We start from the raw sequence: 27,576 nt of genomic DNA, 5'->3' as shown, positions 1-27,576 counted from the left end.
CTTTTTATGGGCAGAACTGGGGGAGCAGAGAGGGGGAATATTTTTTGTAGCTATTTCCCAGCCCCTAGATGTCCTAGACAGTGATGAAGAAAGGTGGATATAGTAAGACCAGCAGAGCAGTTTGTCAACAAGTATTGCTACACAGCATGCACAAGAGTTAATAAAATAAATTATACACCACATTTTCTTTTCAAACAAGTTTTAAATAGTCCATATGCAACAGAATCATGTGTTACAGACAAGAAATTCTTGCTGCCAAAACACAGTATGAGTGTTTTTCCCAGTAGTTCTTTCCAAATTACAGACCTAGGAAAAAATACTTCAAGAAATTAGAGGATTTTAAAAAATAAAATTATGCTAAAACCCAGAAAAGGCCAGCAGAATGGACCAGTGAAGTACATGAACAAGTCATTAGAAGAATGTTAGTACATAGGTACTTATAAAAAAACACACAGGAGTGAATGTAAAGGCTTTAAAGATACAGATACTATGCAGGCTAATTCAGTATCAAAGAGCAGAATGCGTAGGCTTTATTATAAACTCTGAAATTCATGCATTTGTGTGTGCAGATAAAATACAGTAAAAGACACATATTTAAATGCCATCAAGGAGACACCTGAACCTCCTCCCCAGCAACATCAGTTGACTTCAGGGAAGAATTAAACCCAGTTTTATTCATTTTTATACACTGGCCAAATCCAAACCCATGATGTGTAAAAGGGAACAAAGTAAAAGAAAGCAACCAGGAATTTTCTGAGCCACTTAGAGACACTGGGACAAAGATGCAACCCCACTTTTTGGTCATCACTGTCAGTGGAATGTAAGCCCAGACAGTTCTCAGGTATGTTTCAGAAAGTGGCTCCAAGGGTTGAGTGTGGAAAAATAGAAATTAACCTTGTAGTACATACATACATAAGTGACTCTTTTCAGAAGAAAGTAAAATAGTACTACTGAGTATGTGGCAATATGGAGTGGGCATTAGGATATACAAGTGAAATCTGCTTGGGGCACCTTCACTGAGAGGGATAATTCTTCTTAAAATATAATAATAATAATACTTCTTTATACTTGCCACTTGTTAGCAATTGTTTACATCATAGAAAAATAGATAGTATTCTGTAACAAGAAATATAGTTACTTTGTTAAAATGGGCTATTTTAAACCAGCTACTATTCTTTCATATAAAGAATTTCTAAACAGCAAAAAAACCCAAAACAAAACAGGTAATACTGAGTGCAAAACAGCCAGTGGTATACTTTGCATTGGTTTGAAACACTAGTTGCCAGCTACTATAATTACAAGTTCTGTACACTGTACTACACAAGTCTTCCACCCTTCAGAAGCTTTGGGAGTTTTGCTTTTCTTCTCTGTAGGTGGCAATTAAGTATTTAATTTGAGTAAATTCAAATTCTGCAAGTAAGAAATAATTTCACAATCAGTCTTTGCTACCATTCTCTCACACTCCTTCCTCCATGTAGTGCAGCAGAACTTTCTACTCATGGCCAAAAATCCCTTAAGTTAAACAAAGTTTAGACTGCAGATACTTATAAGTTTAGCTTACAAATTCACATTCTTTTAAACATCAGTTCACTAATCTCCCACGTTTACATTTACACCAAAGAGAAAGCTCAAAAGCCTCACTTCATGCATTTCATCATCCCCACTGAAGACTGAAATAGAGTTTCAATAAGAACTCTTCACCAACGGTAGGTATTAAGTCTTAACATTACAAAGCCAGATGGTTCCAATGTAGAAGTCAGATTTTTCTGGGCTCTCCGCAAGAATTTCAGACACAAATAGCTAAGTCCTAGTGGCAGTGGTAAAGGCATTATCAGTACACCATGAACACCACAAGTGGAGGCAATTTCCACACATCAAAGAACAAAAAACAAACAAAAAGCACCCAGAAAAAAAAAAAAATCAGTGACATTCTCGGTAGAGCAGAAATCTCTCTATTCTCCTCTTCATTCTTCTCACACTTTTTCAACTTTGGTGGGGTCATACATATCTGAAAAAAACACAAGAAAATTCTATTAACAGTGTATTGTGAAATCTATTCGACTTTGCTGTCTGCAGAAATAAGATATCTTTTTCCACAGTTTTTACTAAAAGAAGCTTATACTGGATTTACAGCCTTAAAGTTACATACTACACTCCTGACCCAAATTCTGTATTTACACCAGTGTAATTCAGGTGCAACTTCGATAAGGTGCATGGAGACAGAATTTGGGAAGCCTTGGGTAGGTAGGAAAAGTGCATTGAATGCTGAGTGATTACTTCAAACTTTCAGATGCTTTGACAGGGAGAGAAAGACATAAGGTTTACACCCCTTGTACTCAACGCTAAGGACAAGTAAATGCTTGAGGAATCCTAGGAGGGTATTTAAGGCTGGCTGAAGAAGTGATGATGCATCCAGTCATCAGGGTCTTTTTCATTTGATTGCAAATCCTTGGTTTCAGATTAATTCAACAGAATATAGGAAAGCACAGCTGTGTTACATCACTGTGCTTAGACTGCCTTGCTTCAGTCTGCAAAACTGCAGCTCAGGTTTTGAATGTTATTCACTAAAAGACTGGACTGGTTTACTCACATTGGTCTTTGTTTTCAGCCTACCTCTTCTCAGTTCACAGGACAGATCACACTTTGTTTTTCTTTTCCTGAAGCCCCCACGGACACTCTTGTCTCAGATTTTGTAATTGGATTTATCCCAGCATTGGCCACAAAGTGAGCAGATATGAGCCTTTTCCTTCACACTTATGACTCTGGGATAGGATTGCAATGAAAGGGGTTTTCCTTGTGGCATCTGCCTGTCCTGTGCCATCACGCACACATCTGACTTACTCTAGGTTCCTTGGGATGAACAGTAATGGTGTGGAGGAACAAACGCTACCTACAGATTAGTCTGTAGGCACGCAGGGGCCTGGACAAACTGGCACTGCAGTTCAAGTTACTGTGTGCTGCTTGCTGGTCTTATGCAATCTGGGTATCTGTGCTAACCTTAAAAGTCCCTCGAGTAGGCTGTACTCCCACAGCTTTTGCATTTAAACAGTTGAGCATGAAAATAGTTCATCACATAAATATCACATGCTGGAGTAAAACATTCACACTCAGGACTTTTATGTTGATGTGAGTGAATGTCTTCATTCAAACAAGCATAAAAATCCTCAAAGGGAAATTTTTACTCCTCTGTGCAAGCACCCAGCTGCAGCATCCAGAATCATATCAAAGGAGAACTGGCTAAGAAATAATTTCTGGATTTGGCCCCAGTGGGTGGATTCCTGGTGCAAGATCCTTCATTGCTTCTCTTGCTCACTCTCTTTAAATTGTTAGGCCAGCCAAGAGAGGAGTCTGTGCCAGAAACACCTAAGTTTTCAGAATTGCTTATCACTATTCAGCCTCTTCTGGCATTTCCAAACTTCAAGAACAGACACCACATGAATGCAAAAAAATCAAGAGGAAAAATGTTTTTGAGGGCCAGTGCACTCCATGTCAATGCTGCATCTTTCTAAATTTAATGCACTGATGGTGTGGGAAGATGCCTCTAATGCAGCAACATTTTTTTCAATTGCAAATATTTTGCCACCTAAACTGCTAGAACGTACAATACAGGTGAACCATTCTGTGTGAGGATGACCTAAGAATAAAAATGGATTCAAATTTCAGAAACCTGGTTTCCTAAGGTCAGACACATTCACACTGACAGAACACTCCACAGAACTGCAGGCATTCACTGTTTTGGGGAGTGGGCAGTGGGAGTAAAGCAGGCAGCAAGACATGGAGCCTCCACATGGCTCAGTTTATTCCTTGAAAGCTTACCCACTCCCTCGCCACCTAAACTAAGGTCACAAAAGGGCCAGACCGCCAGGATATGTCACACTTCTGGGGGACAAACACTGGCATTTTAGCACTGATACAGAAGTGTTTATTCGACACTTGGTTAAGCTCATTTGAAATGCTGTCTACAGAAACAAAGCCAGATCAACAGCCTCACAGACACAGTCCTCACACAGCAAAGAAGAGAAGACATCCAGTGCATTTGGGAACATTTGGAGATATTTTTCTAATTGCAGTATTTGCACATTAAGATGAGCTTCTTGCACTGAGTTTTGGCAGAGGGCTTATTCTGAGATGACTGTTCGTCTGCCAAGCTGCATTATATGCGCATTATACAGGCCCAGTCTGCAGTCATAAGACTAACACTGCCCTACCTCATTCCAAATAGAATGGTCCTTAGCAACATTTACTCTTTAAAGGCAACAATTACAATGGTCTTCCATGATTAAGTGTCATTTTAGCTTTCAATGGTACCAGTGAGCTAGTCTGGAAGTTTGGAGTGAGAGTTAATAGATGTTTCTTATAAATACAAATCTTCAGTTCTGCCTCATTAACCTCAGGTGAAGATCTTATGGCCGTTAACAAATCAGAGTCTCTTTGGATGGGAAGAAGCCACTGGAGGAGATGCAATTCCTCCCCACATGAGTGTGTGCTACCCTGCGGTACTGGAAGTGCAGAGCAGGAAGGGACATCCACACTATTCAGATGTAGGGAGGGCTGTTACAACTGTGAGGGAACTGCTTCAATAGGAACACATCACAGAATACAGGCCTGGCATTGTCAGCAAGAAGGACAAATTTGGATCTAATTTACTGCAGAATAACTCTCCAATAAAACACACACAATCTGTTTTGATACATCCCTGAAGTTGTGTCACCACAACAGTTATTTTCTTCACTCCAACAGAAATCTTATGGGAGGAAAGCATATGAAATGCATGTGGGGCGTACTAGACCTGATGGATATGAAGAAGCTGAATTAGCCTGTTTGGAAAAACTGGTCTAGACAAATACATTTCGGAGCAGAGACATGGAGCTGTGGGATACAGAAAAAAAACACAAAGGGAAAGACTGCAAGATTGCAGAAGCCGATACTTAAGAGCTCATTTTTCTTCAGATGGAAATACATAAATTCAGTTTAAAGTATGCTCCATTTAATTTCAGTCTCCTTGTACTGGAAAACTGTGAACAGATTTATATTGATGAGATTTAACAAACAACCACTGCAGATTTCAAGGTAGAGTGTCAGCCATTACAGAGAGGATGGAAAAAGGAAAGAGAAGATTAATATTCATTAAACAACTTTCACACCATACATTTGGTCACACCAATTAATTTAATGGACTAGACAGGTGGCCTGGGAGATTTATCCCCTTACACAGATCTATGGCAACAACTGATTTTCAGTTGTGCAACACAATGCCATACGAAAAGAGTTTTGGAGTGAGAACAGCTCATGTTGCTTTGGGAATGCTTATGGACTACACAAGTTTAAACATTCATGAGAGATGAGGAATACCAAAAAAAAAAAGGTGTTCACTGAAAAAGTCAAACTTCCATTTGACCTGGGGATAACAATTATCCTCAACATCTGATCTGGAAAATATTCACAAGAGAGAGAGAATTTTTCAGGTCCCTTAATGCAGCCATTTCCCTGAGGCTTCAAAGCAGAACATCAGAATTTTATTTTTAGTTTCTTCTAAACTGATATAGTATGTGCCTACTCAAGGATTAGAGAGGAAAAAATGGGTGTTGAAGCAGAGGCTATGATTAAATCACCACGAGTTCACAAACACTGGCACTAGAGTGAACATCTTTGAACTCCGCTGCTTGAAGCTGGTCATTCCCTGAAACAATTAGAAATAAGACCTCAGGGAGCTCTTCCAGTCTCTGTGAATGAGTTTCAGTATCACAAGTGAGTTTTACATTAACTTCTCCTAAAATGGGATCAGTGAACACTTATGTCATCTCTTCTGCAGGGAGAGCAAAGGGGGTGGCAACCAGACGGGGGTAGTACCACCTGCAGTGTGTTACTATTTGAGCAGCATTATGTGGGCACAAGCAAACCGATCCCGATCATGCCCATTACATAAGGAAACAGTACCCACTTCGATCTCCCATAATAGTGACTTACCTAAAGAAAACTCTCTGTCCATCTTTTTCTTGTCCATTTCACCTAAATATCCATTTTCACTGAGAGAGACAACACGCTTGGAAACAGACCCTGAGCTTGCCAGTTTGCTTCCTCTCTCCTCTTGTACCCTTGACAGCTTCTCCTCATCTACCTCCTCTCCCGAGTCTATGCTCTTAATGCTCAGACGTCTCATACGGGACACGGAGTCAACTTCTTTCATTCGCACTAAGCGATCCATGACAGTCCGGCTTGGTGGAGAAGTGAGCTTGCCTTGGAGTGTCTCTATCACTTTTGAGGTGCTTCTCACTCTCTTTTCCGAATGCTGATACACAGCTGACTTGCAAACCAAGTTTTGTTCCTCTCCTTGGCTGGGACTCATGGGTTGTTCAGGAGCTTGCTCAGCTACCTGTGGTTTAGCGTTGGCTTCCTGATGAGTGGTCTGGCATTCATCAGGGTACAAAGATTGTCCTCCTGCTCCAACAAAGAGAGCACTCTCTGTCCAGCCACACTTTCGTCTGCCTTCAAAAGAACCACCTTTTTTACCTTCTTTGTCACTTACTGTATTCCCCACCGGTGACTCAAATACCTGGGCACCATTTGCAGGGCTAGTGCCTGAGTGGGGCCCAACATGGTCTTCTGGAAGGAGAGACTCTACTGCTATATCTATACCTAAAATTCTTGCAGCTCTTGCCTGCAATGACTCATTCACAGGGATTTCCACAGCATTTGTATTTGAAATGTGATCAGAATTGTTAGCACCAGGTCCTGGGGTTACCTCCAGCCCCACTGACCTCAAATCTGGCTCCGAACGCCCTTGGTTCCTCTTTGTTAGTGACAAGCATACTACTGAGCCTCTCTCTAACACTTTATCATTTGTGGGAGTTGCACCTTTGCTCAGTTTAACAAAGTCCAGGTAATTTTGGTCTTCACTCATCTCCTGTAAGACAGGATTATTAAAAGGATTACTGTGGCATGAACTGCTTGGGCTACTGGACAAAATTCTCTTGAGAGGGTCCACAGGAACTGGCTGCTTGCTTGTTCTGTTCTTAGCTTCCCCCATCCTCATTTCTGTTATCAGACTTCCATCTGCTGGCCTGACTCCTTCACTGCTCCCTCCTGGCTGTGAAGAGCCTTGAGAACCAACACAGCCCAGCTCACCACCATGCTCTGCCCCTGAACTCCAACTTTCAGACTTACTTTTAACTCTCCTTGACTTAAATACAGGCACCTCTGGCATAACCACTTCTGACTTCCCATTGTGTTTTGGCTCCTGGTTCGACTTCTCATTTCTGGATGCCCTCCTCTGTGTAAGGGCACCTGCCTGCAAAGAAGCACTTTCCAAATCTTCTTCACTACTTGTACTCTCCTCCTGCCCTTGCAACTCCTTGTTAAAACTTTCTAGCTCACTTATTGCATCCCAGGGACGGCGACTTACAGGCTTCAACAGGAACTGCCCAAACAGCTCTTTACTGTTGCACGGAGTGCTTGCTTCACCCTTAACTACATCTCCTTTGTAAAGAAACCCATTTTCTCTCTCCTGGGCAGGCACGGGCTGGCTCTGGTGGGTTTTTGGGGACGGGGGCTGATGGACTGAGGTGGCAGTCCTGGAAAATGCACTGTTGCTAGACTGGCTGAGGTACATCTGACCCTTCATGCCGTAAGCACTTTGTCTGCAGCTTCTCTCATCGGAAGGGAACCCTGTCTGTTTTGACCCTGTCGTGGATGTTGTACATCCAATGAGCTTTGGAGACAGTAGGTTGTTACTTCTGGGCTGCCCAGGCTCTGTACCATGAAAAAATTGTGGGCTTTTAGGTTCTTCGGTAAAACTGGTCTGTGTCTGCTGGTCTTTGTACTGATCACCTGGCCAAGAGCCAGAGTATTTGAGCTCTCTGTGTTTTGCAGGCGGAATAAATCTGAGGTCATTCATTTGTTTGAACTCTTCTGGTCTCCACTGCTCTTGTTTTTGTAACTCATTTTTATTGGTCATGCTTCCTGTAAGCGCTTGTAACTCCAAGTCCGTTGAAGACATACTTAAGAGACTTTGTTCTTGCAAAGCCCCATTGTTATCAAACCCATTCTTATCAGGGCTCTGGGTTATGTTGTTGTTCCTATCTGTATCTGGCAGATTGGATTCTGATTTAACTGGGATAGAGACCAAACAAAATATAGTTTCATTCATTTTTTTCTTTGAACTCTTTTTGCTCTGCATCCCAGTTCCAGGTTCAAACTTTTTCACTTTTGTAACAGTCTCACAGGTGCTGTCCATATGTGAATTTCTTACAGCAAGTTTGCCTTTTGTGTACTCCGCACTGGCTTCGTTATGGGGGCTGTGATTAGTTGTGCTACAACTGTCTCTTTGGTCCAGCAAGGCACAATTTTCCTGATCTTGGATGGATGGTGCCAACCATCTGTTGCTATGGGTTGAGCTGTCGGAAGTTCTTTCTCCCTTTGCAGAATTGGACAAGTTTGATGCATGCAAAAAGGCACTGTTGTACTGTACTTCAAGATCTCCCTCCCACAAAGCACCAGAACTGGGACTACATGCATTTTCAGTGTATTTAGTGTTGTCCTGCAGACCTTCTGGTGGTGCAATTTTGATATGTCGTATCCGAGGATCATCAAAGGGAATATACTGAACAGAACGCAGGTAGTCAGCAGGGCACCTTGCATGGCTTGGTTTCCCATGAGGAAGATGGTTGTCTTTGCAAGGGTCACTCCCCCCTTCAGAAGTATTCACGGCTGGTCGTTTGCACGAGACAACCTGCTGATCACTGCTGGCATATGTGTTGGTGTTAGGCACTTCACTGAGGGGATGTGGGGTCACGTTTTTATGAGGTGGGGATTTGTAAGAAGGAGGAGGTACATAGACTGGGGGCTCCAAACCAGAGTCTTGAATGCAAGGATCTTGCCTTGGCTCATTAACTTTGGCTAAGTACGAGATGGATTCATCTTTCTGGTAGTGGTCCTTGAAACCCAGAGTTTCTGCAGGTGCTCTCGTCTGCCGCTGCAGTTCATAGGATGGAGGCTTCAGAGGTCTTCCATACTTAGGTTTCACCAAGGGAAGGAAACTGCCTCCTGTTTCGGGATGCTTGGCTTGTTCCACACTCAGTCGGGTTGGAGGGTAGCAGGGGGTTTTAGTTACATTGAGTGAGTTGTTACTGTTGATCAGGGAGGGCATTTCCACACACCTCATGCTCTCCGGTGAAAGGACCCTTGGCAATGACTGCGATTTCCCCTTGTTGTGTGTGCTCAGTAAGTTGTCTCCCAGGGTCAGGGAATAAAGCTCTTGAAGCAGCTTCTCCCTGTCACCGTCAGACATTTGCCTCCCTACCTTTTTTGGCTGGTTCCAGCTTTCCATTCCCAGACTTTGCCATTTGCAATCACTGGGCATTTTGCAGCTCTCCTGCAAGCCGCTTCTTCTGACATACCCTGCGCCTGTCGCCACCTTCAGCTGACTCTCCTTGGGGTGCCGAGGTACCCCTGGAGCTGCAGCCAGGCCTTTCATTTCCATGCTGCCTTTCTGGGAACAGCTCAGGAGCACGCTAAAGTCCTGTCCTCGTCTTCTCCAGTAGGCAAGGTCTTTATCAGTCTTGGGCTGGGAAGACCATGCTATTTGAGGTCTGTCATAAACCCTGAAAAAAGAAACGGAGTGTCACAGGCAGTTTGCAGAGATGCCCTTTCTTTCCTTTCTGGGTAAGGCCATTAGGAGGTCAAATGTTGAGTTATGCCAATGGGGTTTGCGTAATCTATATGCAATCAGATGACTTCATGATTTTAATGAGAGGATTTAAAAGTCAGTCATTAACATGAGTAAAGGAAGGGATTGATGCTGGTCTGGTATGTTGTTAGCTACACAAAGCTGTTAGAAAGAGAAACAAGTGCACAGTTACGTGCTGTGAAAGCATGCACAGCCCTCCTTGATGGACACCAGAAAACCAGAAATGATTGTGTTGAACTTAGTTCTGCATTCTACTACATCAGAATCTACAGACATCAAGGGGACTATTGTGGTATGCATGCTTAATAGAAATCTAAAGCTAAAAAGCAGAGGTAAAGAGAACAGGTAGAGCGCTATTTCATAATATATACTTTATAAGAAACATGATTTGCATCCTAGAATAAAAGCTGAAACTAACATGTCATTTACAACATTGATTCTTCTTCACCTTTCCAAGGGAATTAATTTTTTCAAAGTGCTTAGGATGAAATCATACGTGCCACAACAATGGTGATATATCGGCATAGTTCTTATAACAATGGGACCAATATTAAAAGCCAAAATAGCTCGAAAGAGGTATAAAACTCTTAAATAGAAGAGGGCTTAACTCCAGTAATCTATTACTGAAATATGAAAGACATTAGACATTTTATTGTGGATTAGAAATTCAGAACACAGATTTACATAAATAGAATAAATTCTTTATGTGTTCTGAACAGAGTGTAAACTGTTTCCTATATTGCTACAGATCAAAACTGGTGCCCTTCTATATAAATAGGTAATCTTCTACTTGAACCATGTTTCACTAGTCTTGTACCTAAGGTGTCCAACAATATACCTGCCTTTATACTGTGTGACTGCCACCAGCATAAGACTGAAAAGAAAAATCAAAATTGACAGAAATAGGACAAGTATGTAGATAGAACCCAAGAATTTCTTTCTCTTCCCTCTACCCCAAGGTATATATATAAACAGTATCATCTGGCTCTTTTTTACTAAAAACAATGATCTATTTAAATAGTAGTTGGGGAAAACATAATACAATTCAAAATCTGGAATGAAAATTCAACAGTCCAAATCCACAGTAATTTTATTTTATGTATATTAACTTCATCCTATGACTATAATAGTTTAAAAATCAAACTGGGATAAGGACCATCTTGTTCATATTAATTCAACTGAACTAAGACTTAACATCTGAACAAAATGTTCTGCCTCTGAAGCGCAAAGTACAGTTCGATTCCTGAACCACAGGATGTAATAAGACATCTTCATTAATCAGTGAGATATAACAGGACACTTCCTATATTGGAAATACACTGCCTTCTTCCAGATTATCAAATCTACCTTTCCATCTTATCTGCATGCTGCTATGACACCACTTGTATCTGTGTTTACAAAACGAGGTAAGAAATAGGATCTAGTAACAGTGAGGAGAAAATGGACAGACTGCTGTTTCTGTTCGATGTTACCCATCATCATAAAAGAGTCTACAGAAACTGTAGGAAATACAGAGTCATACAGACTCCAAGATCAGAAGAGACTATTATGATTATTAAGTTTGACATCTTGCTCAAAGCAGGCCATCAGACTTCCCTAAAATGATTCCTGCTTCAGTGGTAGCATTTCTTTTAGAAACACATCTAAAAATCATGATCTTTAAATTTCCAGAGAAATTGTCACAAAACTTAATTCACCATTAAAAAAAAAACCAAACCAGAGTAAACCCAAATTCTTATCAACCCAAATATAAAAAACATTAGGGGAAGGAGGTATGGTAGACAATAATACTGAGATTTGCAACAATTGCAACCAGCAGCACAGGAATGGAACAGGTTGGCTTTTTAAAGGATTTAATAGGAAATCAGGAATAGGGAAGGAAGCATTACTCGACTTTTTCCGTGGAAACCACCAAATCAGAAGAGTTTTGCTTAGCTTGTTTTTCTAAAAACAAACAAAACCCAAGCTCAGACATTCATAAAAGTAAATTAGCCCTAAGTTAGGACAAGTTCAGTTACATAAAGAATCTTCTTCCATTTATTAAAAGTTTTTTAAAAAATTACACTTACTTTTGAAGATTAAAATATTAAGAACTAGGCTTCAGTAATGAACTTCAGAACGTGACACAAACCACCATGTAATCTGTACTATGTCACCATTGCAATGCAAGTGCAGAAAAGACATTTAAAAGGAGCTATTTAGAGTATTGTAAACATGACCTTTTCTGTGATCTATTCACAAGGTGGACAACAGCAGTCTCTCCAACTCCTGGCTCAGGTGCTAGAGATGGTTACACAGACTACCTAGCCCGTGGGCCCCATAAACCTCTGGAGAGGATGGCACTGCACTGCACCACCATCCCCCCAAAGACCCTTCAACTTAGCTCCAGTCCGAAGATTCTTTTGCTCCCAAGGACAGAGAGCAGCTCCTGCACACAGCAGGCAAGGCAGGCAGGTAGGGAGGCAGGGAGCAGGCAGCACAGCACAACCACACTGCTTGCAGCCACAGCTGCAGCACAGAGTACCTCCTTCCACGGTATATGAAACTTTTGGGTTTTGCAGTCAAGTGAAGTGGTGGGAAAGGAAGCATACAAGAGCCACCCCAAGTTCAAAATGCTTCACGACAGCCTCAGCAATGCTACATCTCTACATGGTGAAAACCAGTCATACTGAAGTCTTTGCATCCATGATACATCATCAATGAAGGGACTACACAGTCCCTCTTAGCAGCCGCTATTCTCTGACCACGCCACTACACAATTCTGTCTCCATAACGTGCCAGTACTGACACATGAAGAAATGCACACCTGGATACAACAGCTTGCAAACGCTTCACAGCTGAGATAAACTATTGCTAGCTTTCTATGAATTTGCAAGAAATGAGGCCATCAGTCCACCCTGCACCAGCCAGACCACTGCATTTCACTGAACTGCCACTCTCAGAGCAATGGGTTGAAGGTGCCCAGCATCCCCAGGGCAATGCTGGACCAACAGGACCTTGCGCTGAGCCACAGAACAGGGCTAGAAGTGAACGTGCACAGCACAGGCCATGAAGTCAAAACCTTGAACAATGAGGCCATTGCAGGGCTATCTAGCAATACCATGGGAGCTCCTGTTCCCTGTTTTCTGGCTGTCTTTCTGTGTTATGCACACCAAAGTTTAAGGTGAGCAAGCTGCAGGCACTGGGACAGACTTTGTGTCCAACAAGGAGGCACTGTTAGGAAATTTCCAGAATCTGGCAGCAAACGGGGAAATTTTTCAGAGGGCTGTTCTGGACACTGGCAGCTTCTGTTCTGTTTTGTGATCCTATCCTCACATTATCTCTTCCAAGCCTCAACACTGGGAAACACCAGTACACTTATCTAATTTTTCCAGCAGGTAATCTCATTAATGATGCCATCTATCTCCACATTTGCTAGCTATCAACACAGTTCCTCCCACACAAACGGCTAAGCCAAGTGCCTTTTCTCTTCACTCAGAAGAAAAGCAGGAAGGAATTCTTCTGTGAACCCTCTCATCTTTACCTATAGGGTCAGCTTTCCCATTTTCTTTGCCTTGTTTCCTCTTCCAAACCTTTACTGGGTGGCCTCCTAATGCTCAGTTAAGCAAGGACAGCCAGGACAGCACTCCCACCATCTGCTCCCGCAGGCTTTGCCTGAAGAACAATGGGATGGAGCAAAACATCACTTCTCCACACTGCCAGGGTATCGTTCCCCCTTTGCAAGTAGTAGGCAGTGCAATGTGCCCACATACAGTTGCTATGAAGCTTCTCTCCTCCTCCTCAGCAAAGACTGATCATCAGAACAGGCCCAGTGAATGGAGACAACAGCATCATCCCCTGCTGTCATGGAACACCCTGAGCTCTGCAAACTTGTCTGCGAAGGCAGCAATGAGGTGGGCAATATCACTCACTTGTGTGGTGTTTGGAGAGTGATTAATTCTTCTACATCAGCGGTCTGAGCATGAGTGTGGTATAGTTAATTCCTAATCTGAGGACTCTGGGTCATGCTCCAACTTGCTATGGAGCTGGTCAAGGTCCATAGCAAGGTAGTTGGGACGCTGCTTCTCTTGTCTTCTCCTGCCCCTGTTTCACATTGGGAGGGCAGTGCCAGGAGATGGTTGCAGGAAGCCTGCAGTCTCCAAAGAGGAGTGTTTTCATGCATGACTTTTCTGGGTGGTTGCCCCCTCTTCAGGCCCAAAGAGTCTCCAGGTCTCTGCAGTGTGCAGTTCTGTCCCAGCCTGAGCGCCAGGAATCCGTTTCCTGCAATGCTCCAGAAAAGAGACAGTAAGACCAAAATCCCTGGTGGAGTTCACTATGGCCCATTCATAGCAGGCCAAAAAGACTCAAAACAAGCAATCACAAAAATCTTCTCTTCAGTTTTAAAACAGCTGACACTTGCATGGCAGCCCCACACCTTGGCTACTTCACCAGGGCAGGGGAGTGGGCCTGGAGAGGTCTGTCAACCTGGAGCTCAGCAACCATAACGCAGGTGCTACAGACAGCTTTCCTGGATCTGGCCCAGAGAGCTCCCTCCTCTTCTTCTGTAACCAGAGGACAGCGGCAGCATCACTCTCTGCACCAGAGGTACTCTGTACACCCCAGGGATGGCAACAAAGGGACAGCTGATACAAAGGTTTTTCCTTGTTCATAGGTGCTAGTGCCTTGTAATAGTTCCTAATAGGCTCACTGGGAACCAGTTTGCTGTAACAATAATAGTAAGAAAAGATTTCTACTTTTGTGAAAGTGTGACAAAGCCACTTTGAGGGCTGCATTCCCTATTTCATGGAGAAAAGCCACTTTTAAAAATGAAGACTTAATATTTAACTATCCTGTAGACTGACAGGTTTCACCTCTTTCATTTCATTTTGAGATGTTAGAAAGAGACATTTAAACCGTCATAGAGCATTATTTTGTATTTAGCCTACACTAGCAGTTAGATACCTCTGCCATGTCTGAGATACGGGGCATATGGGTGATGCAGCAGGAGAGGTGGGAGGCTGAAAGCAGGAGCCCTTCCATGCTGCTGTGCACCAACACAGGCTCTGCCTTACAGAGCCTGGGAGAAGCAGCACAGCCATCGCTTCCAGCCTTCCACAGCCATATCTTCACATCGGTTTTATTCCATGCTATGAACTCAGCCAAGCATCGCCCTCTTTGACATACTTGCACACTCTCTCCCTCTGCTTCAAAACCTTTTTCTCTTTCATTCTTTTTCAATATTTTTTTCTTACTTTACAGTTGCCCCGTTTAATTCACCCAGAACACACCATGAAGGATTCTTCTTATTACCTTTAAACCTGTGTCCTCTCCTTCCATCTCGAGAAGGTATAGCTCCATCTGGGGACCTTCACCACATCTGAGACCTGCTGTCATAGGACTGGTTTACATCTCTTTCTACCCATTATCCTAGCTGGCAGCCAGGAGCCATTCCTGCTCCAGGCAGGCAGGCTTACAAGGGGAACAGATATGAAGGGAAAGAGCAGATGAGCCTATTAGTCAGAGACACATGCCTTTGCCACGTGTTACTGAAGGTCTTCGTAAGAGGACAACCTCCCAACACAGCTGTATTTCGCCCTGCTTTCAGTTTCAAGCCCATTCCGCAGGAGGAAGGGGCTTTTCCTCATAAACTATCGTCATTCTTGGGCTGGCTTCCAGTTCTGCTCTAGCCCCTTTCCTTTCTTCATCTGCAGCACTCAAATAGCCGTAGAACAATGGCCGAGTGGTGGTGTGTACACATAGCTCTTCCTGCCCAGCCTGCCCCTGCCCCAGCACGCACGTACTCTGCAGTAAGCAAGCCACGGTTGTACGAGCACATTCTATGGAGTGACGGCAACAGCTTCCACTGGGTTTGAGCTGTTTTAAAAAGAAACATACAGGAACCTTCTCATGTTTACTCCATGAGAGTGGCCTTAAAAAACCAAGGAAAGTCCTCAGTGTATGTAGGAACACCCACTGAGAGCTGCACAAAACTGAATCTAAGGAAAACCCAGCCAAAGCATGTATGTGGCAGAAGAAGATGGGTTCCGGGTTTTTAAAACTGAAGAAAAGGTAGAAGTTTTGCACCTTTTTTTACTGTACTTGGACTAAGCTTTTCTGATACAGACCATAGTAGTAAATGAAATTTTCCTGCACCTGGCCACTTCCCAACAACTCAGTATTCTCAAAGACCTCACTCTAGCAGAAGGTGTATGGATGAGCCACTGCTTTATGTAGATTTCCAGCGCATGGAAATGATCACAAGTATGGGAGCAGGAAAGGATCACAGGAAGATGGTGTCAAGGGTTAGATTCATGCTTAGTTATCTGTCAGGACCAAAAGAAAGAGAAAGCAAAGCCATGGCATGATGCTGAAACTTACCCCCCTTTTGAAGTATGAAAAGTGGACAAACCCTGAAGGTCATGGTGGTAACCAGGACCCGCTTGCCTCCCTTGGCTACCATGCGCTGCTTTCAGTGCTGCTCGAGCTGGTTTTCACCAGAGGTTTCCTTGCTATGAGCTCCACCTTCTCGATTCTGCCTCAAACCCATTCAGCGTTCTCTGAGCAAGTCTGTTCCTGTGATTTCACGCCGATATCCATCATATCTGTTCTCAGATGAAAACAGGTGGATTTTTTGACAATTGTTATCCATGAGAAATCAGGAGGTCCTCAACACTGAACATATTTGTGCTGGTTCCACTCACAAGCTGTGTGCCATCAGAATGCTCTTTCCAGCAGGACCCATCACTAGAAAACAAAAACAAACAGAAGGCTTCTTTAAACAAGGAAAAGTATCTTTGATCAGCTGTTAGGTTTGCTGAAGCTGAGAGTCTCATCTCCTGGCTTCCATCCTTCCATCCTTACAATAAAACAGATGAAACAAAGTGCATGCAGACACTGATGAATCATGTGCCGACCTTCCCCCAGAGAATACACCTCCATGCAACTCAGCCAAGCAGCAGATGCCGTGCTGCTGCTGACTCAGTTTATTCCACTGAAGAATTCACTGGTGACTGCAAGCTTTCAGATTTCACTAAGTGTGATCTCAAAAAATCTTTGCATCGGAGGCAAGCCCACAATTTGAGTCAGGCATTTCCTCAAAAAAACAATTTTTCCCAATCATGGAGAGATGTGTTCTGTATTACGTTTTAAGTTGCTGTAGGAGGAGGGCAATATGCCTCTCCCTACAGCTCTGCATATTCCAAGTAAGAAAAAAATGTTCACATGAACAAGGACAAAATATGCATGAGAACATAAAATGAATTGTGCAAGCCACATGAGAAACACAGGTAATGTCATGCAATACCCCAGCTGAACAGTCCTTTTTACAGACTACTTTCTTTTTGGCCTGTTGGCCTGCTGCAAATCAGTAATCTTCACCTGGAATAATACAAAATTTAAGATTTTAAGTATGGTTGATTTTCATAGCACACTTCCACTCCATAAAATGACCTTGAAACAACCTGAGATGCCCGTGTCTATTGTGTCCCATAAGATTTCCAAGCAAAGGACAGGCAAGATTTTTCTTCCCAGTGACAGCCCTCAATTCTGCACTGACTACAGCAAAGATTCAGCAAACTGAATTAGTTGGCTGGAAACAATCTCTATTGTCTACACCACTCTTGCAGCTTGTTATGGCAATTACGGAATACCCATTCTTCCAGAGTTTTAAAATGAGTGGAAGGTAATGATCTATTCTGTAGGTTGTAGACAGTGACAAACCCATTCTGGTATATTCCTCCTTGCTTAAACTGTTACTAGAAGAAAGATGGGGGAAAAAAAAAAAAAAGGTGGATAAAGAAGAAGTAAACCACACAGAAATAGATTCATTATGTAAAACATAAAACACTCGAGATGATTTTTCCCTGCATGAAGAGTTCATTTAACATGCCTGGTGAGTACTGTGTGTCCTTAGTAGTAGCTGGTCTTCCTGAGGGACAGGAGCCCAGCACTGGCAGCTGCTCAAAAGGAAATCATCTCTGCAAAGACCATAAAGAGCAAGTGCATTTTCTACACTGGGCTTTTCTTGGGCAACAAGAAAGGGCAAACCCTGTTCACTGCTGTTTATAATAATTTACTTTAGATAGAGTAACTACTGAGATGGCTGCTGCACATGTATTAGAACAAAATCTCCCAGGCTATGTATATGCAGGAGTTGTATGTGTTGGCTTAGCATGTAAACCAATTTCTGTAGTGCAGCATTCCATGTATTAATGGCCACTTTGTGTCTATCCAGCACTCCATGCATATTCTGCTCCCACCCTGTCTCCTGGATGCTCTGCAGACTGTGGAGCCGGTATGACCAGCCATGCTGGGCCAGTCTGGTGTGTGGTTCCTGGGCACATAGGGACCCACCAGCTGCCTCTGCCCTGCACTGCCCACAGCAGCCACAGCATTTGCCCGAGGACAGTGTGAAAAAACATGAACATGTTTTATGCAGAGCCACAATTTAACTGGTACCCTGGAACGCTGCAGAAGTGCTTTTCAACCTGAGAGCCCGCTGGAGCACCTAAACCGGTTTTGTCTCTACAGCTTAATTAATCCCTGCCTTCTTCACACATGTAACACTACACACCCTCTAAAAACAGAGAAATAAAGTATCCTTTGCTAGAAACAGGACTCCAAATTCCAAGTAAGTGAGCCAGCAGTTAAGTACAACCAGGCAGAAAGCAGGGAGGAGCAAGACTCTTCCCTCTTGGAAGCAAGGGAAGGCTTTGTGGCTTATTTTTGAATGCTGACCTAAAAGGCTGATTTTCTATCCACCCACCACCCCGGACTGTGCAAGGAGCCAGGTACAAAGGAAACAGCTGGCTGCTAACGCTTCTAACAAGAGAAAGAGCCAATGTGACTACTACAAGCAGCAGAAAAGCCATCACAGCACTCACAGGTGCAAGGAAGAAATGGCTTTTCCTGCTGCTATTGTCAGGCTGGCTTGGGGTACAGCTTAACCCCCTCTCTGCTACTCGCTGCAGCATCGTGCCATCAGACAGGCAAAGGTGAGTGGGCAAGAAACCTCCAGCCCATGAGGACTACTATGATCCTATTTTTGGCACTGGTGTTAAAGAGCAACAGGGTGAAAATGCACTGTGAGGAACTGGTGTGACCATCTCCCTCTGTTCTGCAAATTTACCACATGTGGAAGGAAAAACCCTGTAGCACTACAGGTAGTGGAAACGCCCAGTTGGGAGCAGGACACTATCACTGTGCCCACTGCAGATCAGGAATAGGAACAAAAAAGGCAGAGTGGCCCGCACCCCTCTGCCTGCTGCGGTACCCTCAGCACTAAGACCCCTGATCTGCTCTCTGCAGACGCACCAGGATAAATTCTCCATGCCCCAGGAGATGGTAGCAGGGATGGCCAGTGGCTACTAGCTGGGATGCTGTCAGGACACATGTCTCGAGGGGCTGTGCAGAAGTCACAGGGAGGTACTGCTCCCCTGCATCAGACCTGGCCGGAGGCAGAGGAGACAGAGGCCCTGCCTGAGCAAAGCCTGCAGGATATCAAGTATGTCAGCACCTAATGTCTACAAGGACGCTGGCCAGCTTTCCAAACCTGGCTGCGGTGCTGGGATGCTCTTCCCACCCTCCCTTAGATAAATAAATTCAAAAAATAAAATCAAAGGAATTGTATTGGCAGGAGTAACAAAACCATTGCTGCAGCACTGTCTTGTAAATAATCTGTCAGACTGGGCCAAAGAGTAAAGGCTGTGCAGAGCTTCCAATCTGAGGGAAGATCAACAATGCTGGAAAACAGTTTGTTTTTCCAGCACTCATTTGTTTTGTTTGCCAATGACATCAGTGCTTTCTGATAGGATTTGCTTCCTGAGGATGCCTGCTATCTCGCCAGTGTTTCCGACTTGTCCCTGTCAGCTGGTAAAACTCCACATTACACTGGAAACGTGGGGCCAAGCTTTTCTCTGGAATCTTCTCAGCAGCACTCTCAGATGCAAAGAAACAAGCACAGGCCGACTGGCAGAAAGCGGCATCAGCCTCAGTGTATGCAGACACAATGGCGGCCTGCAGCATCAGCAAGTGGGACACAATAGGACCACCAGATGGAAACGTCATCAGAGCATGTTGGCCTAGGGTGGTCTGTCTCAGAGCAGAGATCTCACAACTGGCCCTGAGAAAAGCCCAAAGCACTTCTGAAAAACACCCTGAAGAAATCTGGTGCTGGAGTTTCTTCTGAGCTGCTTCTGGAGCCCATTCTTACTGGAGGAAACATCCTGATTTCTGTTGATGGTCTGCCTTGATTTGTTGGGTTTTCTTCAGTGCCAGGGGTTATAAAGTCTTATTATTATGGGGGGTACCACCACCACCTATAGGATGACCAGTACCAGCGACGATGAATGCCAATACTTGTAGCAATGGCAGAAGCAGCTCTTACCTCAATGCTCTGAAAACAGCTTGTGTGCAGCCACATCCTGTCTGTATGGCAATGAGAGCAGCCCTTCAGTGTGCTCCTTTGGTTAGCCCTGGTTCCAGAGAGCATCCTGGCACAGCACCCACATATCGTGTGGAAGATCAGTAATGACAGAGCATTTGGCCCTGGCTACCCTCTGTTACATCTCTCCTGCCCTCTGCTACTTTTAAAGTGAAAGGTGGCACCCTTTAACTGTCGGAATACAACCCATGAAACTCATTCTTGTGCATGATTTGCCCTACCCACCTCTGCAGAACTATTTATAACCTTTTTGTAAGTGATTTTGTACAACTTTATAGAAAAGAAAATATCAAAGGAATATGATTCTGCAAAATGAAACACACAAACATCATGAATTGCCAAAATCAAGGCACGCTGCATGGACACAAGTTGCCGCAGTCTGTAATTACATGACTTCAGGCTACTGAAGTCTGCAGGACTCCTGTCTCATTTGATGTGCCAGCTAGGTAGGTGTAGGTAGTCTTCCTAGGCTTTATCTACAGCAGCTATCCAAATACTGTTCTGAAGACATAGTTATTAGCAGGCATATGAATTACAAAGCATGTAATTCAGATAAGCCACACATTAAACTAGCTTATCTTCACTCATGTCTGGGTGACATTATTCCCATTTCATATCAGACATGTGCCTGAATTAAGTATTTATGCTGATAGATTGAAGTGAAAACAACCTTCTCCATTCTAGGCACCCAGTCTAAAGCGCCTACAACCTGATTTTTCAAAGCGTTTAACCTTAAGACTGAACTAGGTACATTCAAAGCAAATGTTGCAAGAATCTAGTGCCTCTGCAGGTCAAGCCAAGTGTCACAAGTCTGGTGCCCACACAACAGAGACATGGGATGAGCCAAAAATCAGTTGCAGTCATTTATCTGCCTTGCTCTCATCTGTCCTTCTGCCCATCTAATTCAGCATCAATGCCTTTGTCCAGGCAATCCCCATCTCCCTCCCCACCTCTGCCAGCTCCTCAACACCATGGACTCCGGTGCCTTCGTTTTCCACTTCCTAGCTGGTCAGAGCCACCTGTCCTTCCCATCACCTCCAAACAACCCCTCCCTGCCTTCCTATCTCCTTGTTCCCACCAATCTGGCTGCTCTCCCTACACAGCCTACCACTGTGCTAGCCAGCCCACCTTGCCCTCCTCCAGCCCTTACAGCTTCTCCCTGACAGTCCTCTGTTTGCATCCCTCACTCCAACATTCTTCCTTCCTTTCTGATAACCAGCCTCTACCTCATCTATGTTTCCAGCAGAAGCACCTCTGTGCCTGCTCTCCACTCCCAGGTCCGAGACCCCATCTCACCTGTACCTGGAAAAAGTAGCAGCTGTCATTAAGGGGACAGTCCAGCTCCACCACCGCAGCCCTGGGCAGGTGCACTGTGCCAGGACTACTCAGACGTGCTCTGCGTGAACAGCTCTTGGGGCAGTTAGGGCATGAGCTCCATCCTTGTGCAGGACTGGGTCACAGGTGGTTTGTTCAGCATCAAAGACTGTGAGGTGCTGATGGATGAGAGGAAAAAATCCTTGGAAAATGGAGAGACTAGAAACTGAGACGAGTCTGGTGAGAACACGCGCAGACATCTCTGAGCCTTGTCATCATAGATCCTCTTCCTGAACATGATGGCACTGCAGCTCTCAATCAAACAGCTAGAGGATTTCTTTTCTTTGCCCTTTTTAATGTAGGCAAAACAACATTCATTCCCTCCTCCCCTCTATTTTTCCTTGGAAGTAGTTGAATTGGTTTAGCTGATGGTATTAAAATAAATTTAGCCTGAGAGATAGACACAACCTGAAAGTCTCAGATCAAGTGATAAAAGCCTGACAGACTACAGCAATGGAAAACAGGTTCTTGTAGTAGAAGTTTTAATACTAAATGGTACTACTTGCTCAGTCTAAATATAACTCTGAGCTACATCCCAGGAGAATATCTAAGTCTTTGGCCATTGTAATTGCTCCTGTTTTCTCACTCTGGTTTTGCATGTGTGTATTTCAGACAGCTTATCAAAAATAAACACATTAAATGAGGCTTTTACCTTGATCATTTCATCTTTTTTGGAGGACAATAAGGTCAGATGGGACTGTAAATGGCAGCCTGCTGTGCATGCAGCTGCCTCAGCATACCGTCCTTCTACCCTCCACTGTAGAAACAACCACCACCACATTCACTGGCTCGCAGACACACAATCCATCAGGAAAAATAAAATTCATGTCCTTGAAGAGCCTTTAACAATAATGTTCACCGTGATCAAGTAATAGCTATATAATACAAAGATAGTCTAGAACATGGGAAAAGGAGTTTAGAGAATATTAATGTAAGTTGGATTCATTCAGCTCGGCAGGACTTAATCAAGCATAGGCAAGGAGTAAGGAAGGAGCAGAGAGCTAGCAGTGCAGCCACCAGCTGTGAGTAAATACCTCCTAGAAATTCTCAAAGGATAGGTGAAGGGCAAACATATTAACTAACTTCAAACAAAGGGGGAAGGAGACAGCTCTGAGGTATCATAGACCAAACAGTCTGGCTTTCATATCGACTCAGATAAATTATTATTTAACGCACTTGTAAATACTTCCAACAGGTGTCAATTTATCGCAGAGCAGGAGGGAGTGAGTATGTGATCCAGGAAGAGCAGCGGCTTTTCCAGCTCCCTGCTTCCTGCCCCACACTGCAGCTGCATCCACTCCCACATGATAAAGTCATGAGAAAACAGAAAACATGGACTTGTCACGAACAAATTAAGTCTAATCAATTTAATTTTTTTCTTTGACGGAGTTGGGAGCATAGTTACTAGAGAGGAAAAAACAGGAGCAGTTGCACAATGGAACGAGGAAAGCTTTTGATGGATGCATGGATTAGTCTTATATGCAAACCAGGTGAATACAATTTAGGCAGTTTACTCTAGGTGGGTATACAAATGTTTTGAATCTGTACTAATGGAATAGGTAGCAAATTCAATGTCAGCCTGAAAAGGCACATAAGGTCTGTGCCTAGGGTCTTGCTATATTCAGTATTTCCATTAATGACTTGTAAATTAGAATAAAGATTACAATTCAAATCTGTAGGGAGTGCTGCAAGCATTTTCAGGGATTACAATTAGAATAAAATTTTAATAAATCATAGACTCAGTCTGAAATGAATGACTGGAGATTCAACAGACAGGTGTAAAGCGCTATGTTGAAGGATGCAATGCAAAGGTGCAAAATGGAGGGGTATGGCAAAAGACTCTTGGGGACTAGAGCCAAAAGAAAGAAGACATCAAGAGTACTACAGGACTTGGTGCACACAGGAGAATATGCTTGGAGATACACCAAAAGAAGCATCACATGTCAGGCTCTTTACTCCACTCAGCCCTACATCCAGTTTTGGACCCTACCTCAAGCAAAATGCTGCTCCCTGCCACTTGCTCACAAGAATTAAGTATAGGAAGTGTGACCCCTTGAGAAGAGGGTACAAGAAGTGGACTTGTTTAGTTGAAAGAAAAGGAAGGAGGGAGGAGGGTGAGAGAATGAGAAATGGTAACAAGTTTCAAATATGTCAGGCTGCTAAAAGGCAGTGATAATCTTGTCCTGCTCCCTGGGGATGTGGAAAACTGAAGGGACTGGCTTAGCATGCAAGCAAGAAAGATTTAGGTTAGATATCTGGAGGAACTCCTAGCCATGATGATAGTTAATGACTGGTTACACAGGGAGGCTCTGAATCTTCAATAACAGAGGTTGTCAAGAATTGGCTAAGTTAAACTCTATCAGGAACAGTGCAGATGAAGCAGATCCTGCCTCATAACCAAGGGATTTGGGATGGAAACAAAACATTTTTACATTCCTCTTCTTCTTCTCCCCCCAAATGTATTCTTTTGTCAGTATACCTCACATCTGTAGTTTCCAGACTTCATGTATTAAGTATTTCCCATCTTGAATCTTCAGTTATAGTTTGCTGGCCTCTGCTCTCTCCTAAGGGGCTGGGTCTTGGGCTTTGTATGCCCATACAAACCTCCACGGTGAGCCACACAATGCTGAGGAGGATCAGTGCACTGAGTTTTAGAAGCTGAAGTCCTCCAGGGAAGTACAAAGAAGTGGCACTGTAAGCACAACTTCCCAAGGTAATACATTGTACGCAAGACTTCATTTACCAGTCTGAAGTACTCAAGGACATAGTTTAGTGGCAGACAGGAATGGTTGGACTCGATGATCCAAGAGGTCTTTTTCAACCTAGTGATTCTATGATTCTGTGATCTTCTCTCCAGTAAAATCAAACCCCTTCTGTGCAAGTTTCCCAGTCTTATAAATAGCCACCTGGCCTTGTGGCTTCCCCACTGTCCAAAGTAAAATAAACTCTTTATCACAAAATGCCACCAATGACCTACCTTGTACCCCCTTGTCCTGACATCCTCTGCTCTGCAGGGAAGAGTGAGGGGGTGCCAAGGGCAGGAAAGCCTGGCAAGGCAGCAAGCAGCACTCAGCAAGAAGAGGATCTTTGCCGCTCTTCCACAGATGGGAGGGATAGGGAGACTAAGACACAACAGACATGCTCATATGGAAGGATCCCACACAGGCAGTATATGATCCGAGTGGAGGTAGAAGAACACGGTGCTGGCCAGAGGACTCGTACCAAAGCATGGACACACACAAGATAAAACTTCAAAAAAGTTCCTGTTGCGGCCAGCACCAAGGGCTTCAAAGCTACCAATGCTAAATACGTAATCATCTCTGCTGACTGCACCAAATAAGATGTGCCAAAGTCATTGCTGGAAGAAAAAACAATTTTATGTCGGCTTCATGGATCTTCCTAGACCTGCATGTGTCTTCTGTTGATCTCACAGAAATTTAAAAGAAATCTGTGAATTTTTGTGTTTAACCCTCATTACCTGTGGGCAGGAGGGTTCACATTTTTTCTCTAACACAGAGCTTCGCAGACATTGAAAATTACAGCTCACATCCTCTTTGCATTCTTTGAGCAAAAAGTCCTCACTGAACTCATAGAGGAACTGTGCCAGAGAATAAATTAATGATATGTGTCTCCAATAAAAAATAGGAAGTGGGAAGGAGAAGGCGAGCGAGTGTTAAAGAGTTTATTTAACTCTAAGGAGGTAGATACTCCTGTCTTGTATCTCACCAGTACAGATGCATCAGCAAACCCACTGTGGCATGAAAGAGAGCGCAGAGCACCTCCTGGGGGAGACCTTAATGAGTGATGGCTGCTCTCCAGGGGTTGCCAGCCCTGCTTGTTAGGTTTCAAGTTGTATTTCAAAGTTTGCCTTCTCAGACTTGCCAAGAAAAAATGGCTGAGAGCTAGATTATATTTTTTAAGTAACATGAGTATTTGAGTCCTAGGTTCACACAATGCTGAAATATGTGTTTGACGATGGATGGAAAGGAGCTTGTATCTGAAATAAGGTTGATTTTTAAATTTGCCATGGACCAATCCAGACCTGACTGAGCACTGATTCGCTGAGGCTCATAAGCATCCAAACAGAAGTAAATGCATACAGGGAGAGCAGAAACATCCAAGCATGCACAGATACCACTGCTCATATTAGCTGGTTTTCAAAATGTCAACAGCTTGCTTCCACCGATGACAGAGCACTGAAATCGGTCCAGATTTTTTTTGGAGAAGGAGCAATTGTTAAAAAGTACTCACTGCTACCCTGTGCTCCAGATATAACCAGACCTTAGACCAATTGGCAGCATATGGTGTATTTCCTCAAATGACAGCTTTTGTTTGTCACAACACGAGAACAAACTAGTAGATTTATTAAACAAAGTCTAATTAGCCAACTCTTTCCCTCTCAAACAGGAATTGCAGAAGAGGATATATTTTGTGACTCAGACAAATGTTTCCATGCTGTTTATGACACTTCCGTACAGAGCAATGTGCTCTCATGGAACAAAGCACATGGAATCACAAATTTTTTTCTCACATCTTAAAATCAAGACGTTATGAACTAGTCATCCCACCTAAAAGACCTATGGGCAAGAGCTAGTAAGCTACTCCCATGCTAGGACTACATGGATCATTATTATTGCTTACACCTTTTCAACAAAAAAGCTCTCTGTCTCAGTAATAACTGTATTAAAGTTTTCAGAGTAGAGATTTTTAATAAGGGATCCATCACATAGTTGAACTTCTTTGAGGTGACAGTGACATGATGTATAGAGCCTGGGCTCTGTGATCAAAAGGATTACACACATTAGCATCCTACTAATCACAGCAGGGCAGGCCGTCCCATCACGCCAGGAGTCACGGAGGAGAGATCTGTAAACAAACACTTTCTCCCGCTCACAAACGTGGCTGGGAGCAGAGGCGCTCCAAGGTTGGTGTGGTCTTCTCCTCTTTCAAAGAGATAAGGATTGTGTCTGATGGAGTAAATCAGTTCTCAGCATAGCCTCACGCATCTGTTTGTTTACCCGCTTTCAGACATTACCATCCTCTCTTGTGTTATTATCCCTTTTATATTACCCTTGTATGTATAATCAAATGCCCTCTCTTCTGGATTGACCCTCTGCTTCTTCCTGTATTATAGATGCCTTTGATCTTTCTTGCGTCTGTGTGTCCTGCCTTGTAGTCTCAGCAGGATTTCCCACTGACCCCTCACACTACCAGAAAATAAATGCCAAAATAGCATTTGTATGCATTGGTGTAGAAGAAAATAAGACGGATGCTCAAGAAGCCTACGTGCAAGCCCTGCTACACTGCTGAAGCACTGTGCATGCTGGGCAGGTCTGCCTACCCACACCACAAACCCAGGCTGGTGAAAGGTGGTCCAGCTCATAAGCCCTGACAAGCCCCCTGGACCAACATGGTGAGCAGCCATTATCGTGACAGGGGAAGAGGGACTATCCTAAAATTTCAGAAATGGCTGTTAATTTTGCCCTGGTCATCACATACTCTGCACTTTCAAAAAGCAGAACTCAGCCTTTAACAATTTTTTTTTCACTAGCTTAGATTTCAACCCCCTCCCCTTGCCCCACCATTTGAGACGGTCCAAGTTATGGCTGACAAATTCTATTACTATCCTAACTGTAATACAATTGGGTGACAAAGAGGCTGCTGCTGATTTTTGTTCTCTGCAGGCACTGCCTATACCAGAAGAACTGCGGGTTATCTCTAGGTAGATGTGAAAAGATGCTATCAGTTCACATACTAGGGACCTTAATTTCACATCAAGACCACTGAAAGGCTGACCAGCCCCTTCCTTCATTGCTGGAACTGGTGAGTAAGCTTTCCCAGCAAGCCCAAGTCCACCGGCTCTTGAAACAAAGCACAATGAGAAGGTTGCAGAAAATGAGATAACCCTTTCCACTCAAGAAGTGGAAAACAACATCTGTTAAAAAAAACAAATAAACTGGTTTAATGGCTTCAGCAAGAGACCCAGAGGATTTTCGAGATGCAGCTTGTGGCTTGGTCAACACATTGTGAACAGCAAATTACAAGAGAACAATTGTTTCATACCAAGCTCTCCCACCCCTGAACTCCCTCAAGGTTA

General features: G+C 43.6%; 1 protein-coding gene across 4 annotated transcripts in view; it reads right to left on the bottom strand.

The window, feature by feature from the left end:
- Positions 1-313: 313 nt before the first annotated feature.
- The window catches only part of JCAD (junctional cadherin 5 associated), a 28,962-nt gene continuing 1,699 nt past the window's right edge, over positions 314-27,576 (bottom strand). Inside the window, exons 2-5 of one of the 4 annotated variants that reach the window (XM_054058539.1) lie at positions 16,043-16,408; positions 13,597-13,945; positions 5,968-9,599; positions 314-2,008 (exon numbers count right to left, since the gene is read on the bottom strand). In XM_054058539.1, the coding sequence (XP_053914514.1) occupies positions 1,974-2,008; positions 5,968-9,478 (3,546 nt within the window). In that variant the 5' untranslated portion in view covers positions 9,479-9,599; positions 13,597-13,945; positions 16,043-16,408 and the 3' untranslated portion in view covers positions 314-1,973. Of the gene's footprint in view, positions 2,009-5,967; positions 9,600-13,596; positions 13,946-14,099; positions 14,117-16,042; positions 16,409-27,576 lie in introns of those variants that run through there. The other 3 variants (XM_054058538.1, XM_054058537.1, XM_054058536.1) reach the window with 3 other exon arrangements.

The sequence above is a fragment of the Cuculus canorus genome, chromosome 2 (genome assembly GCF_017976375.1).
Source record: "Cuculus canorus isolate bCucCan1 chromosome 2, bCucCan1.pri, whole genome shotgun sequence".
NCBI classification, from domain to species: domain Eukaryota; kingdom Metazoa; phylum Chordata; class Aves; order Cuculiformes; family Cuculidae; genus Cuculus; species Cuculus canorus.
The sequence above is the reverse complement of the archived record's forward strand: the minus strand, read 5'-3'. Positions and strand labels throughout refer to the sequence as shown.